At 36.0% G+C, this 17,832-nt stretch overlaps 1 protein-coding gene across 1 annotated transcript in view; it reads left to right on the forward strand.

The window, feature by feature from the left end:
* Positions 1–14,390, forward strand: part of DMGDH (dimethylglycine dehydrogenase) — a 39,425-nt gene extending 25,035 nt beyond the window's left edge. Inside the window, exons 12-16 of the mRNA XM_063180488.1 lie at positions 1,209–1,426; positions 2,295–2,452; positions 3,685–3,744; positions 12,755–12,889; positions 13,632–14,390. Coding sequence (XP_063036558.1) covers positions 1,209–1,426; positions 2,295–2,452; positions 3,685–3,744; positions 12,755–12,889; positions 13,632–13,847 — 787 coding nt within the window. The 3' untranslated portion in view covers positions 13,848–14,390. The remainder of the gene's footprint in view (positions 1–1,208; positions 1,427–2,294; positions 2,453–3,684; positions 3,745–12,754; positions 12,890–13,631) is intronic.
* The last annotated feature ends 3,442 nt before the right edge of the window (positions 14,391–17,832 follow it).

Genomic DNA, 17,832 nt, shown 5'->3' on the forward strand with positions numbered 1-17,832 from the left:
GAGAGGAGAGGAGAGGAGAGGAGAGGAGAGGAGAGGAGAGGAGAGGAGAGGAGAGGAAGAGGAGAGGAGAGGAGAGGAGAGGAGAGGAGAGGAGAGGAGAGGAGAGGAGAGGAGAAAAGAGGAGAGGAAAGAAAAAAGAAAAGAAAAGAAAAGAAAAGAAAAAGAAAAGAAAAGAAAAGAAAGAAAGAAAAGAAAAGAAAAGAAAAGAAAAGAAAAGAAAAGAAAAGAGAAAAGAAAAGAAAAGAAAAGAAAAGAAAAGAAAAGAAAAGAAAAGAAAAGAAAAGAAAAGAAAAGAAAAGAAAAGAAAAGAAAAGAAAAGAAAAGAGCAGGATGACTTCACTAAATTACCTCTCATAGATGAGCATTGGAATTGATATTTCTAGTGCTCTTACTGGATGTTACTGTTAAGTCAGTCAATCAAAATGAATCAACACATTAAAGACAGGAATTCACTGCCCTAACAGGCAAAGAATAGTGTACTGTTTCAAAACAGCCCCACAGGAATCAGTAGGAGCACTGGCACATTCAGAAACCAAATGGCAGAGCCAGATCTAATGTATTTAATTCTACAGATTTTCTGCAGTCGTGTTTGTTACATGCCTAGGCCTGAAATCCTACAATACTGCTTAAAAATTTAGTATTCCATAAGATTTTTAAATATACCCATTTTATTTATTGTCTGAGCTTCCTGAAAGATAATTCACAGCTGTTGTTTTTATTAAATCCTAGTTGAATTTCCTGCCAATACTTTGAATACTCTATTCAGGAAGCAACAAACCTGCTTGTACATTTCTGTTGTCACAGATATTTATTTAGAGATTTCTTATGTTCAAAGTGTTTATTCCTTACTCTTCCTGTATGTTAACATTTTACTAACACATACTGGATCCAAGCCCAAATCTGTTGTCATTGTAGGAGATCACTTGTTTCTCTTATCTTGAAAACACTGTTCTAACCCGTTTAAATGCTGTTCTTTCCTGGCTCTATCTTAGATCCCTGTGTTCCTATGTGTCTCACCACAAAACTCTGTTTGACATCAACAATGGATTTGTCTATCTAATGTAGCACATATTTGGTTGGTTTTGAGAGTCGGGAACTGGGAGCTGCTGGGGAAATGAACACTAACAAAAAATAATGCCTAGTAAAATCTTATAAAATTCAGTTTTTTTCATAGGAAGTGTAACATCAGTGTTATGTTTTATATGCAGATGGATAGAAGACAAAATAACAAAAGGTGGATACAAGGTTGAAATAGAAAACATGACAGATGAGATGGGAGTACTTAGTGTAGCAGGTCCATATGCACGACAGGTCCTCCAGAAGTTGACAAATGAAGACCTAAGTGATGCTTCATTTAAATTTCTCCAGTGTAGACATCTGAAACTTTCCAATATCGCTGTTACTGCCATTAGGATATCTTACACAGGTAAGCAATGGAAAAAACATACACTTAAGGAAAGAGACAATGAATAAAATAATAAATGTCACTAAAATTATATTGAAAACTAAGTCTTCTCATGTATACATGAGAAGTAGGTTTGCTGCGTCTTACACGTAAGTGTGGGAGGCATCATGGTACATTGATTTTCAAATAGGATATGGTCAGGGTCTGTGCTGAGTTTTCCAAGACCTTTTTCTCTAGAAATACCATGTAGTGTAAATATTTATTTTGCAGAACAAAAGGCCAGTTCTGATAACCTCTTTGGTATTTGCTGCAAAACAACGTCAAGAACTGTTTTTGGATTACCGCATATTAGTGTTTGTAATGTGCCTTGAAAATGTAGTGCTGTAGTGCTTAATATTTGGCTTTCTGAGTTACTTTTTTTACTTTTTACATCAATTTTGAGTGTAATAGACTGAATTGAGAGCATTCTGAAGCAGCTGAAATACTTGCAATTCATATTCTCTTTCTGTTGTGCTAAATATGCTAAATACACTCATTCTTATTTACACTCAGTTACATTTGCTGTTCACTTGCCAAGTCATCATCTGTTCATAAATGTCCTTTATTTATCCTTGCGACTTGGTTACGTGACCTTTCCTTATCAGTTATTTTGATAGTTTTTTTACCCACAGTTTTCAGTTAACAGTTCACATTCGAATAATAGTACCACTGTAGGGCACAAATCCTGGTAGTTTTTGCTGGGAATTAGACTTGCTATATGATAGAACTGACCCTAGAGTGTGATTTAACACTAACTTCATTGATCCTTACTTTTGACTGAGGACAAGAGTGTATTTATTAGGATAATTTAGCTGAGATGATTAAAATAGTAATTTTTTTTGTGTAACAGGAGAATTGGGCTGGGAGCTCTACCATAGAAAAGAAGATTCTGTACCTCTTTACAGTGCAATCATGGAAGCTGGGCAAAAAGAGGGAATTGATGACTTTGGAACATATGCTCTAAATGCTTTGAGGCTGGAAAAGGGTTTTCGAGCCTGGGGAGCAGAGGTCAGGAAGTATAACTTCTTCATTATTCTTTCTGGAAGTTTGGGAGGTTTTTTTTGTGGTTTTTGTGGTTTTTTTTTTTTTTTTTTTTTTTTTTTTTATTTTTTTGTTTGTTTTTTGTTTTGTTTTGGGTTTTTTTTTTGTTGGTATGGCTTAGTTTGGTTTGGGTTTTTGGTTTTTATTTTGGTGGGGTGAGAGGTATTGTGTTGGTGGGGATTTTTAGTTTTATTTTTTAATTTTGTTATGACTATGCAGTTTTTAGTCATAGTTAGCACAGCTGTTATTTGTACCATTTTCTCTGTTTAGCATGAGAAGAAAATTTTCCTCAAGCAGGAAAAGCTGCTTTCTTACTGGTGATTTTCTAAATAAAAACAATGGGTATACTCCATTGCACTGCTGGCAAAGAAACACTTATTTTGATTCATGGGTGGTTTTCCTCTGGTGTATAACATAATTATGATGGTTTTGCTGAGCTCTAGCATTTTAAAATCAAAGGTTTGGCTGACAGGTGCTCAACATGTTTTATTTCTCTAACAACTATGTTATGAGAAGCAAATTTTTTTTTGCTTCATAATGTATTTGGAACTTTTTTGTTTCCCATTACCTTGTTCCTGCAGAATTTGCTCACTTATAATAAAGAGCTACTCAAAAGGCCTAGAGAATTTGGGGTAAATCAGTATAATTTCATTTCACCTTAAATTTTTCCTTTGGAAATGAAAGAACTCAAGAGGTTGAAATTGTGGGAATTTAGGGGTCCTTTTGGTTTGCCCTGTGCTAGTTATTTTCATTCTTTCTTCAAGAGCTTCCTAAGAAATTATTCCCCCTACACCTAATGGGAAGGTGGTGACTGAAGCCGGTTTTGTGTTTTATTTCCCTCTCTGGCTAAGCCACTCTGCTGTGTTGCAAATGGTGTGCATACCTCAGTTACTCAGTTTTCTGAGGTTGCATTCTGCTTTGATGGAAAATCCTGTTTCTTTCTGAAAAGTGTTTACTTTGCATATGGAAACTTAGATGACTGGTTTACACATCTATATATCATATTGTGTGTGTTAATTGATACCTTATCTGAATCCCATGCTGGAAGCTTGCAGTGTACTCCGACAGAAGCTGTGCATGCACAGTGTGGAAGACTTTGGCACAGGAGTAAATAGAAGGATGTATAGAATGAAAAATGCCCAATCCAAAAGCTATGATGGTCTGTAATGTATGGATGGTGAATTTATATCTTTTAACAGATGAACTGTGACACTAATCCCTTAGAAGCTGGACTGGAGTATTTTGTAAAGCTAAACAAGGTATGTCTTACTATTTTCAAAGTGTTCTATTATGTCCATGATTATTCCTTAGGTGTTGGAACATGCAAAATGCCATTGGCTGGAAAATAAAATACATTTACTAAATCAATGACTATAATTATAATTACTTTACAAGTAGCAACTTGTTTAAAAAATCTTCCCCATGTTCCTTGCTGTCAAAATTATACATTAGATCAGAAATTTGTAAATGCTAAATGTTATCTACATGAAAAATAACTCTTTGTGATTTATTTTCAGAGGAGAATTTTAGTCATGCACTTTTGTAACTATATAGAGTGTGCTTGCACACACACACAGAGACACATACATATATATATATATACACACACAGAAGTTGAACAAGCCTGTTCATATTGTGATAATATTCTACCTATTCATTCTTGTTGAAGCAGGTATCTCTAGAATTTTTCTCCCTGGCTACCACTCTGCTACAACAATTACTGAAAAAAGTACATTTTTTAGAACTGCTAGGGACAACTGACAACAGTAAGTTAAATATTAGATAAATTAGTACACTGGTTAAAAGAATAACTAGTTGCTCATGGAATTTCTGAAGGCGTCCTCTGCTCATAACTTGTTTTCACCTGATTTGAAGGTTAGAGAATTAAGCTAGTTGAATTTAACTGTGCAGTAAAAAGTAAATATGTTGTTCGATCTCCTCTAATTAGCAACCTCACTTTTTTTGTATCAATATTTTAGCAATTAAAATTCTGTTTTAGTCTAATAGATACAAAAAAAAAAAAGCTTGTAATTCTCTTTCCTGGTCCAAATGAATCACAAACTAAATGTCTTAACTCTGTCAAATAGAGGACTTTTCCTCAAAATCTGGTGAAATCACATTCTCTGCAGATCTAAAGCCATCTGCTGCTATCAACTCAAACATTAGTTGCCTCCACAATGGATTTGAAGTTTCTAACATGAAAAATCTGGTCCTAGAGATTGCAAGTGAGGTGTCCTAAATGATGGGCTATTTCTGACTTAATCTATTGCTTCAATTAATTTGTAAATTAACGTTAAAAAATTACAGTATATAAATACAAATACAGTATATAATATAAAGTATATATTTTTCTTCTTTTAAGAAGAGAAAATGTTTGCAAAACATTTAATCGTCACAATGACGCAATGTCTTATAGCAACAAGCTGATATTATTTATGCTCTCTTTATACCTGAAAATGCAATAAATAGATAATAAATAGTCCTTGATATTTTTGCCCTTTTATATGGAGGTGCTGTAGAACTGATAAGAAGAATCCCAAACTTTAAGTTACACCTCTAAATAAAAACAAATCTTAAACTTTGCACAGGAAAGAATGTTAAACATAAAAGGATGCTTTTATATTTATGAAACAATTTCACTGAACATAACAGAACAAGCCCAGGAAGATGTTTTTCCTCTCACTGTTGAACCTGTCTGTAGAAGGTAAAGTTCTTAAACCTATGCAGGATTGAGGCAGGGTGTTCCCAAGGATGTAAATGGCAGTTCCTACATGTTACAGAGAGTTACAGCTCTCTCCATTGGGTAGTATAATTTTGCCTTAATCTGAGGAAGTGACACGTGCAAGGGAAATACAGAATTGTTTAGGATTAAGTTGCATTTACAAATCAAGGCCTTTCCATCTAGAGGAGAGATTAGTAGAATTGAAAGGAAGGCAATAAAAAAATATGACTTTTACTTGTTTTTCTTTCCACTTTCTTTTGATACATCTGTATGTTTTCTTTTTTTTTTTTTTTTCCCTTTCCTTTAGTTTGAGTAGGAAAGCAGCCATAAGCAGGGAAAGCTGTTGGAAAGCTGTTGCTTGCCAAGATACCCATGTGGATTATAGGCAGGCATTAATGTGCAAGAAGCACTTGATTCTTTAGTTGCTCTGCAGACTCTGCATGGTTGAAATGCAGGGTTGGAGAAGTTCTCCAGAGCAGCTACTCACATTGCAGATAAATGGGCATGAATGAATGTCCCACAGAAATGCAGTGTGTCAGCCTGAAACATCTGCCAGTTTTGCTGAACTAATGCGAAAAAGGAAATAATCAATGTTTTTTTATTGACTTAAATGAGGGCAGTTGTGACTATATGTTGACAATTCAGAGGTACCTGAGCTAATTCAGCTATTGGAAGCACTCTGACACTGTAGCATGAAATGCAGTGTAAGATTATTTACTCTGCTTCTTGGCAGTTTGAGTCCCAGTTCCATGCCTCTGGTTTTGTTGCACATTTGGCATAGCAGAGACCTCACCATTCTTTACAGGCAGCTGTGAGTCAACACAAGCCAAACACTATTTTGTACCTGTTTCTTTTGTTGCAGAAACATTCCCCTCAAAAAAGGGTAAATGAGATAAAAATTACAAGCAACAGATAATTAAATACTTCTTGTTGACATTTTGGCCTGTTCAGCGCCTCACAAAGATTATTCCTTTAAGCATGTGCCCCCAGCTGGGGAAAGTGCTGATTTCTGTGTAAATCAGAACCAAAAGACTGTTCGGTTAAAAACTAGAGTGCTTCTTACTGTGCAACAAGCAACTGAAATACTCACAAAACTGTTGCGAAAATACTTCAGCATAAGCAAATCTTGAATGGTGTGTCATGCAAAATGAAAACAGTTTCTAAACAGATTAAAATGATGAAGAGCCAGATGCCAGTGAAGGTAATATGATCAAAAATAATTTTAATTTCTACAAAAGGACATTCATATATATGGGCAATATATATGAAGAGATGTAAATTCCTCACAAAATCCTGATGGTCTCTGTGTTTAGAAAGTTTAGTGTTCATCACCTTCATATACAGACAGGCTAGTAATTTTTTTGTCAGGAATAATAGGAAAAACTCTTCAAAGCTGAAGCTGACTTCCTTTAATATCTCACAGGGTATTAAATTATAACCTGGCAATAAATAAACCCATTTCCACAGTGTTTTTTGGCAGCTTTGATTTTGTCAGTAACTCTGAGGCCTTGTTCTAGGTGGTTTCCTCTAGAGTCTGCTTGATAATCCCTGTTTCACTAATGTTAGTGTTAGTTGCTTCCTTGCACAGATGAGCAGGACGGGCTGCAATTTAACTAAAGTGGAGGGACAATAACCTAATAAATTTATAATTTAGAGTATAAAATGCTTTCACAATTTTGCAACAAAATTCTGTCAATGGTTTAGGGTTTTTTCAACACCTGTTGTCTTTCTTTTGGCTGTTCAATTACATTTAGTAAGTTAGTTAATTAGTTGTTAGATAGCCTCATCTCATTAATAAGCACTCTGCTACAAAATATTTAGTAGAGTCCTAATGTTATTCACTGTGCCAGGAAATACACAGAATATCTTTAAGGAAGACAATCTGCAATTCTTTTTGGTCTGCATCCAAGAATACTGTTCCATACATTTGCACTTGCTCAGATTTTTGAGTACTCAATGATATCACCTCTGAATGCTTAAATAGTCTTATTTTTCTACTGACTGTAATAGATCAGAAAATCCTATGAAGCTTGATGCTAGAGTGAAAAACTTTCATACTAGCTCACGGAAATTAATTCTGTCAGAAGGATTTTTCTGAGTTCCAAGTCCGCAGTTGGCTGTTGGTGTGTTTGTGCTTGTATTTTTGCTGTATCCAAGACTGCCATCTCCTGGTCGCGCTCGCTGCAGAGCTTGGGAAAGAAGTTCAGTAGATTAAGGAAACACTTAGGAACTCTCTCTAGTGTGCTCTTGTAAGTCAGGATCTGAGTGCTTAACTCATATTTCGTCTGTTTCCACTAGAAGAAACTACTGTTTCCCGAGGCATTGTTTCTTTGCCTCAGCCCTCTTTATTTACTGAGGCAGGTTTTTTGTTCTTAATTCCAAACTTCTTTCCAGATTTTCTATATCCAGAATCTCTTGTTTTTACTTATGACTATTCTAGCGCATCTCTCAGGTTACAAGTGCTACCTCTTTTTCTCACTTAGACATTTTGTGATTTTTACTATTACATCTGTTAGACATATGAGTATTCAATTGCTTTGGTATGCATTATGAAAGAAGTTTTGTCACTCCCTTCAGCTTCATATTGGGAAGTGAATGATAAGTTTCAGTCTTGGAGTATTGTCCTACCCTCCAACATAACAATATATAAGATGTTATCTTTTAGGAAACAAGGATGAGCTATTCTAAGGATATGCCTCCACTCTTTTATTTCTTCGATAGCAGGCTTAGATTTACAGTTTTATTGCCTCCTCTTTCTAGTAATTTGTTTTTCTCCTGGCCATTTACCAAAACTGCCCCTCAGTTGTTTCTGTCCAGCTTGTGTTCCCATGGTTCTGGTGTGGAACAGCCCGAGCTCCAAGAATTCTTGCAGGTCCCCCTGATTGCCATTGTCTACCCTTGCTTCACTTTTCCAGCTTGCATCCCTTTTGTTCTGAGAAGAATGACTATAATAGTGGTCACTGACTTCACTCCATAACCTGGAATAGGATTGTGTTCCGTGCCAGCTTTACTCCACACAAGAAAGGGAAGAGGAGGAAGAAAAAAAAAAAAAAAAAAGAGCAGAGGCTTTACTGAAGAAGGGCTATGGAGCCGGGGGACAGGAAAAAGGAGTGATGCATAGGAAATCTGAGATGGGGCATGGTACTTCTTTCCCCTCCTCCTCCTTTCAATCCCCATTTATTATGTCTGTAATCTGCTGAGTGTACTTTTCCACCTAAGTCCTGTCCCCTTTCAAATTGAATTTCAAGAGTGAGTAGAACTGTATTCTATCATTACATCTTTTGGTGTCCAGAGGGTCAGAAAACAGAGAACTTATTCCATAAATTTATACAGATTAGGAAACATGTTAGAAAGAATCTGCAGAGATTTTGTTATCTGTATAAAATGCACACCTAGGTGACTCCCTAGGTGTGTTTCTTTGGCCATGTAGAGAAATAAGCAGCACTTAGATAGGGATTTTTAGCCAAAATAATTCATCAGTTATTTCTGTTGTATCAACTTCCTAGAGCTGACTGCATACAAGAAGAGCTTAGGTGGATTGAGTGAAAGATGCACGGGTGCAGGTGCCATAACATACAGAATGACCACCTCCCTTAAAATTTTTTGTGTGGTGTAAGTTGTAGCTTTGATTCGCTACAGAATAAGAAACTTGTCAAATATTTGCTCTCTGAGAAGAAAAATTGTCTTCATTTATCAGGCTGGTGAGGCAGATATCATTTGGAGTGTTACCCTGAAATAATTAAAGAGCATCTAGTTATAAAAAATTTCATAATCCTGTATAGAGGCTACCTCCAGAGTGTTGTAACATTATGGTTATAATAGATGACAGCAGCTGTTGGTGCTGCCTTATTCTGTTGGGTCACTCTGTGCTAATAATTTGGCTCTATGCCCACAGTGCTAAATGGTATTCTGAATAAATTACAGCAGTTCCTTGTTGAGACAGTTGTATATCTTTGCTGCAAGTAACAGATATAGCATATTTCTTTTTAGACACTTCAACTTAATTCTGATAAACTGCACAGACTGAGAAACATGGAAAAAAAAGTTTTTGAAAGGCTTATAGATAATTTCTATTCCTTTGTGTCCCTTAAACCGGAAAAGGTTTTTGCAGAGAATTAGAATTAGGATTGGGGTGCCATTGAAAGCCAGGTGCATTTGAAACACAGTAAGTTAAACTCCTCAAGGTACCTCACTGTGCATAAAAAAATCACCTTGGTTATGGTCTTGTGAAATCTTTCTAGAAGACAGTGGGTTTATCTTGTGCTATCAAACACATGGCAACTAACACAAAGTAAAAGCCTGATAAGAAAAGTATGGCAAATATACAGTGTGTTAATAGATGAACTAATCAGTGGTATCCCTTTAGTTATGTGCTATTTAAAAATATGGCTGATTTGTCTTTGTGATATGATTTTTCATTCTAATTTTATCTAAAACTTATCTAACACACAAATTAAGAGGAAAAGCCCATCTTTTTATCTGGTGAACTGCACTCAAATTGAATGAAGTTAAACAGTAGATATTGTCTTTATCTTTGGTGTCTAAGAAGTGTTTTTATTTTATGTTAAAACCATTACATCTGCCAAAGCTTAATGCTTTGGGAATTTGTGCCATAGTAATAGAAAGTCTTTTCTGTTTTATGGATTTTTAGGACTGTCTTAACTTCATTTAGTACAAAGATTTTGCATTGCTCCTACACATGATATAATTTTTTTAAACTCTGACAGCAAAGAGCAGCTTTAAATTTGATATTTGTTCAAGGCTGGAATTGTTCAGTGTTTTCATTTGTTTATTTTTCTTCTGTTTTGTTGGTTTTGGGAGATTTTATATTCATTTATAGGATTATACTGGTAATTCTTTTTTTTTTTTTGCATTATATTTTGCATGACGAGATAAAGCAAATAGAAGCAGTATGAAAACTGACTATTTTTCTCCTAGAAAGAGGAAGCATTTTTTACCAAAAATAGCCAGACTGAGGTTGAACACATCAGCTTCCAAATTCTGTTTTGATCGGAATGAAAAATCCTATGACATATACACTTAAATAGAAAAAATAAATAATGGTGGGAATACTTTAATGTGAAATTGCCATGGGTACTCAAGAACTGTAAAAGAAGTAAACTGAAATAGTTGGATTCCTATAGTTGGAATTTAAGAAGGCGCTTTGAATATTTAAAAGTGCATATAGACTGGCAGTTGTGCATTATATATGCACATGTATTTTCACACAAACATTTTTGTGCATGTTCATATAGTCTTCAAGAATGTATGCATTTGTTTATGTATTTATACATGTAGATACACACAGTTTTTGCAGTGTGTGTGTATATATGAGAGGTGTGTATTTTGTAGAGTTTGAATTCTACGTTACATCTTGGTTATTCTTCCAAGCTATCGTTCTAAAGAGACTGGAATATTCTTAACCTTCAATGAACAGAAAATGGCAAAGAACAAGCCCTTTACATTAAATCCTCCATGTGCATCTTCAAGTAGCATAATAGCTATGTAGTGGTTTATTCCAGGTGGCCAAAAGCTTGGCCAAGTTAAAATGAATTGGGAAAGGATTTAATTTTATATCTGCAAGCAATAGGCAAAAAATGATCCATGCTTAGGTAGATTCTAAAGCCTGCTAGCTGCTTGTTCTAGTGGTATACCTAGGGGATATAACATTGCATTTGAATACTTACATTTAGTTCCACAGTTACATTCCATGTGACTAAATACCTGATATTACATTAGCATGAATAGGAAGGAATTGATTAAATGCTGAGTATCCCTGTAGAATATTTACTTCTTGGTATTTCTCTTTGCTATGCAAAGCATTTTAGTCTGTGAGCCATGCTATGGTATACAGTCTTATTTGCATTTCTAATTGTAGGTGTTTCCTACAGTTGCACCTACCCTGTAGCAGAAAAGTGAGATGGAGCTACCAGTAGCTGGTTATTCTCTGGTGTTAGATCTTTGGTTTATATTTTGCAGTTGCATCTCGACATTATATTCCAAAATGAATCCTCACAGTATTTTTTCTGATCTGAACTGTATTTCATGCTTTTTTACCCCAAAGGGTGTCAGTTCTGATCTTTATGTGCAGTATCTGCTTTATCCCCTGCTGAGTCACCTTGATTTTCAGACTAACTGCTCCTTAACTGGTTCATAAGCTTTTTTTCACAAGTGCTTACAAATCCTAGCCTTTCATAGTGCAAAAACTCTTCACTGAAATAATTTCTTCTGAGCATACACATGGATTTATATGGACCTCAAGAAATAAAAGAAGACTGAACTAACTGTGTAATATCTATTCCACATACATGTTGCTTGTAATTCTGACAGTGCAATAATTCTCTACTGAAATTAAAGTACATTACCGGAAATAGTATTTATTTTCCCTTAAACATTCATCAAATTAATATAATTCCTTCTTCAGACCTGAGATCAACTGCCTTAAAATGACTTTCACTGCAAGTGAAGCAAAGGCTTGAAAGCTAGTGGACTTTGTAACTGCTGTTATATTTCTGCCCCTGGGGAGGCTTGTGTGTATTTGCATTTTAGTTTAAATACAATTCATTTATTCTGTCTGATCTATGCCATAGGAGAAAAAATGGACATCATGAAGAATTTCTTAATGGAAAGAGTTGTTAAGCATCGGGAAGGCCTGTCCAGGGAGTAGAGTCACCATCCCTGGAGATGTTCAAGAAACAACTGGACATGACACTTTCTGCTGTGCTGTAGTTAACAAGGCAGTCATTGGTGAAAGATTGCACTCAATGAGCTTAGAGGCCCCTTCCTACCTAAATGTTCCTGTGATAGAATAAGCTCAATGTTATCAGATACAGTAAATACTGTCCTATATACCCTTGAGGGTTCTGAAACTTGCCAATGACTACCCCCACACTAGTCACTCATTTGTGCAGTCTTCTTCTGGAAATATGAGAAACTGCTTGTACCTTTCTAAGCAGACTGAAAAAGGGGACTCCAGACAATAGCAGTGTTCTTTACAAAAGATGCTGCATTATCCCATATAACAGTAGATACGGAAACAAAATGTACCTACCTTAAAACAAGGATAGGGAGTAAACTACCAGCTGTGCAGCCTGGCAGAGACATCAAAGTGGAATACTGGCAGGTTACTGTCATAAATTGATGATGGCTTCAAAAGGAAGCGTGTTGATAGAGCAAGGCCCTGACTTTAGGATCTGGGTATTGGAATTCACTTCTCACAGACACTGAACTGACGTACAGTCTTCTGATTTACAGCCTTAACTGGGCAGTTAGTCTTTACCACAGCTCACTATGTATATGTTTCCAATACATTGGAATTATGGATATTAAAGGCTGAGATCTAGGAAAATGAAAACACAGAATAAAGTTACCAAGATATAATGTACCAGTATAAAAATACCAAGATACAAGATATACTGTCTGCTAAAGATTTGATTTCATCTATATTTCATACAGAATACTCATGTGATGGCCAAACACATTGAGATACATTTAAATATTGGAGAACCCAAATAAACATATATTATCATTATCTTGTATTTTTTCAGGCAGCAGACTTTACAGGAAAGCAAGCACTGAAGCAGATTAAAGAAAAGGGGCTCAAACGACGACTGGTATATCTCTTGCTGGAAACAGATAATGTTGATCCAGAGGGAAATGAAAGCGTGTGGCACAATGGCAAGGCAAGGACTATGGTTTATGTTGCAAAAAATCAGTCTTATTTCTCCGTGAACAGAATCTCTGTGTTTCAAGTGTGAATGCATTATTTCTATTTTACTGGCACAGAACAATTTGAAGCTATGATAAACACACTAATCTTCAAGCAAGAAGTAAAGACTAAATACCTACGAGAAGATGTGAAATGCTGTCAAGTCACTGAAACTAGGGTTGGAACAGACTAATGTACTGTCATCCATTCTCTTCTTCTGCAAGTTCACTGCTGTTTTAAGAAAACACTTTTGCTACTCAAAAGAAATTAAGCAGCAAAGTTTGGGACTCCACACTTCAGCACATATTGTGTTGAAATACTCACTAGCAGTTAAATTATTATAGATAATAAACATATGCATGTGTATTGTATATGTTCCAGTGAAAACTTAATTGAACATAATAAGAACAGGGTATTTTTTTAAGAAGCAAAAACTTCCCGGTTTCAGGTGGTGTTACTCTCTGTTGAGAATATTATGAACTGCATGACACACTTGAAATTTGCATGATGTCTGAAGTGTATAAACCAAAATGTGAGATATCTAGTTGTTTGGGTTCTTGGCTGGAGTTTGGTGTTTTTTTTGTTTGGTTAGTTGGTTGGGTTTTTCTGTTTTGGTTAGGTTTTTTTTCATTGTTGTTGTTATTTTGGTTTTGTTTTTTCTTCAGAAAATCCACTGCATCTTGAAAATAAATACAATTGGTTCTGGTTTTTTTCAGGTAATTGGCAATACCACATCTGGATGTTTCAGCTATGGAGCTCAGCAGAGTCTAGCTTTCGCATATGTTCCCATGGAACTCAGCAAAGTTGGACAGAAATTGGAAGTTGAACTTCTAGGTAAAAATTATCCAGCAACCATTATACAGGAGCCACTGGTGCTGACTGAACCAACAAGAATGCGCCTTCAGAGAAAGGGTGAAAGTCCCAAAACATAAACACAGATGACAATACAGCAAATTGTGCAGTAGGAAATAGTGCCATTAATATGCATAAAATTAAGAGAATTAAACTACTCACATTTTCTAATTACTAAACTCAAGATCTTCATTGCTATTCATGAGTGAGAAATTCGATGGCATTACTTCCTAATTCTCTGTATGTGCTGTTCACATTAGAGACCTGAGCAGAGCTGATGGGCTGCTGTGTGTTCTGCTTCTCAGCAGCACTTGAGAGCAGAAAGTGGCAGGGAACGAGCACATCATTGATTCAGCTTGCTCCCACATTGGCTGGCAGATCTGCGTTAATCCATATGAGAAATGTGCTCTTGATTCTGTCCAATAGCAAATTCCTCCCCCTCCCTCACACTACCAGTTCCTCCTTTGCCTGCCCTTGAGGTAAAGTAGCTTATCCTGTCTTTTTTACACATGAATAGCAAGTTTACCATAAAAGCATGTCACTAGTTCTACACAGAATGCTTTATAAGGAATTGAAAGACATCTCATTAACCATTAAAATAATAAAGGCATTACTAAAGGTAAGCTGAATTCTGGGCATTTTTTCTCTGCAAGTCAGCCTGGCAGAAATTCTCATAGAAGATCAAAATCCCATTCCTCTCAATGAAACAGTTATAGGAAGCCCATTCTTCACTATTTTACATAAATCCTTTGGCACATTACATGTAATATGCTACAAGAAACAGTACATTTTTGCTCAGTTTCTGAACAAAACTTAAGTTACAGATTTACTGTATTAAATCTGAACCACTAGACAGGCACCAAAGATAGTTTTTTCTTACTGTTTATTATAGATTGAAGCAACAGTATGAGCCATATGTTATTACATAGAAATATTAGCAATGAAAAATATAATTAAATTCACAGCAAAGGAGCTTTATTGAGTGTTAAATATTCAATAACCTAAGTAAGTAGCATTGGGATAGTGTGTATGATGGGAACACACGAAAGTAATAAAACACTCATTTGGAATTCAATAATATTCTCAACAATTCTTTTGAACAACAATGTCAAATTTCCAACTTAGTAAAGGTGTCCTTTAGGCTATAGATAAAAGTTGTCAAAGTATGTATAAATCATGTCCAAAATGCACTTTCTTCAAGAGAGTTGGTGCCTCTAAATCTTCAGCAAAGAAGCAAATGTATAAATAGTATATACCAGGAGAAACACAATTTGAGTAATGAACAGTCACTGTTGATAAAGTAAGCTGACATTATATTGTGGTGTTTTGAATATCTTTTATAAAGCAGGTAAAAATTAAATATATGAGCTCTGCCTGTCATACTATCTGGAGTGAAAAAATCCATTCAGAAATTATTGTCTGTTATACTTTCAGAAGTGATTGAGTTCAATTTTGCTGAACTATCAAAATGTTGCTTTTCCTAAAGATAACATTGTTTGTAACGAGGCACTTAACCACTATGGCTCTGTGAGCATTTAAGAAATCTGAAGTACAACCCAATGTTATATGGTTTTATTTATACTGTGGAGAAAAAGAACAATGCTTAGAAACATTGTTTTAAATTTTAGTATTTTCCAAGATTAGGCAAATTCACTAGACACCACATCCTGAAGTGTAGTGGAACAGTTACTCTGAGACAGATTCATCTATACTTTCCTAATTAGCTTTGCTATGCCAAAAGTGTTCAACAATGCCTCCATATCCCAGCCTGACAATCAGAATCAGGTTTGTGATTTTTGACTTTTCTGACTCAGAAGAAAGATTAATACATCAGCTGGATCAATCTGACTGCAGAGGGGACAGGCTTTCTGCAGCTTGAGCAAAGAGGGATGAATAGCAGGTACAATTCCTACTCTCAAGTGAACTCAGGACCTGTACGCTCTAGCAGCTTGTACTGCATTTCCAGCTGTAACCTCCCAACCCCTAATTTCTATGTGTAGCTGACGCAGACTTCTCTCATTTTACAGTCTAGTATTATACAAGCCCAGACACAGATTTCTTTGGGAGTTTCTCACTGACAGGTCTTGTGACCCAAGACACACCAAGACCAAGCCTTGGCTAATTAGTAGAAGCTGCATGAGGAGTGGCTGAAGTCAGAACTTCATCATGAGGGACAGACAGTGATCTTCTCTCTGTGGTGACTGGTGACAGGACCTGAGGGAATGGCCTGAAGCCCACTTGGGGGAGGTTTAGGTTGGATGTTATGAAAAGGCTCTTCATCCACAGAGTTTTTAGGCACTGCAGCATGTTCCATAGGGAAATGGTCATGAAACTAAATTTGTTAGAGTTCAGGGAGTGTTTGGACAAAGCTTTCAGGCACAGAGGGTGATTCTTGGAGTTGTCCTGTGCAAGGCCAAGAGCTGGACTCAATGAGCCTTGTGGGTCCTTTCCAAATCAGCATATTCCATGGTTCTAAGTTTCATTTAACTTCAAGATTTAGATAAGCTAACTGTTTCTGGGTCAAGGCAGTATAGTTCCTTTCTTGCAGCCAACTTACAAGATTAAAACAACTTCGGATTCATCACTGACCACATGTAAGGGAAATTAAATATCTTGTTGCTGTCACTTCTTAAGAATGCCTTTCTCTTCAACAATTAATTAGGAGCAGAGACATCACAACTAGTTTTAAGCAAGGATTGCTGAGAATTAGAGGTGCTGTAGCTGTGATAGCAATGTTTGAAAGTGCTTCCTAGTTGACCTGGCTTCTTCTTACTGCTCTGACACCCAAGTCAGCTTACTGAATATCCATCAGAACAGCTCAACATTGCATTCTGCACAGCACGGATAAATGAAACAGTTTCAGGACAACGCTTTACAAATCACGCCAACATACAGGTTCACATACATAAGTCAATCCTTTAAAGTTATTAAAAAGAAAAAAAGTACATAAACCTGAAGAAATGCAGTGGGGGAAGTGTTCAGCAGCTATTGTAGTTTCCTGTCACTTCTTTTCGTTACAGATTGAGATATGATGTTGCCTAAACTTGTGCCAAGACACAGCAAGAGGAAGTGAATAAGAGCAAGAATGTTTAAGTATTGAGTTTTAAGATGGCTTCTGACCAATCAAACAGAAATACCAGTGTAGAAAAATTGGCAGGGACTTCTTTAGAGTCTTTCTCAACCTCGCCTCATTGGTAAACAGAGGAGACACATCGGCAATGAGGTGAAAAAATGATGGTCATCTAGAAAATTTTCTGAAATACTCAAATCAGGATATGTAAAAAGCAGTTTTCTCAGACAGTTTTGTTCCCCGTTTTCCTATATTTTCCCATGTCCAGAGTTTTTGCACACCAGAGTAGATGTTACTATAACCACTTGAATTTTTGTTCCAAGTTTCCATATGCTACTGCAAAAAGAGTCCAGGTCATGCTTTTTACAGCATAATAAATCCACACTGTTACTGTAACCTTGTGTGTCACGCTAATGACTTCTTTAATCACTGATCCCAAAGCAATGTCCAAATTATTCAGCCCCAAATTCAGAAAAGACAAACTGAAACATAAGAGACTAAACATAGGCGATTTCCTGGATTTATTCTTTTGATTCAAGAGAATACTGTCTGAGAGAAATAGTTTTTTTCTGATTGGGGTTCCAATTCCCTCAACTAATAATGAAATTAATAAAACCCCAAAAATCCTAGAAAATATGACAGGCGGCAATATTCAGACTGACTGTGCAGTATCTGCAGTGTATATTTAAGACAGTTCAATGTAATGTTCTAACTATGGTCGGGCAACAAGATTACCCAGTTCTAGTGGAATAGGACAACGAGTACATAACTCTTGATGTTTCTCTGCAAGGAAATATGAATTCAGCTGCATTTGAGCACCATGATAACTTTGAAAATATGAAAGGTGAATAGAAATCATGAATTTTGTTTCAAAATTTCTGGTTTCACCAGCACTGTGCAGTTTTTCAAAGAACTTACTTGGAGTGAACAAAAAGGGTTTCTGTGGGAATGTGCTAACACTTGAATGAAACTTTACCTGTAGTAAGGACATGGAA

Source organism: Melospiza melodia, chromosome Z (assembly GCF_035770615.1).
Source record: "Melospiza melodia melodia isolate bMelMel2 chromosome Z, bMelMel2.pri, whole genome shotgun sequence".
NCBI classification, from domain to species: domain Eukaryota; kingdom Metazoa; phylum Chordata; class Aves; order Passeriformes; family Passerellidae; genus Melospiza; species Melospiza melodia.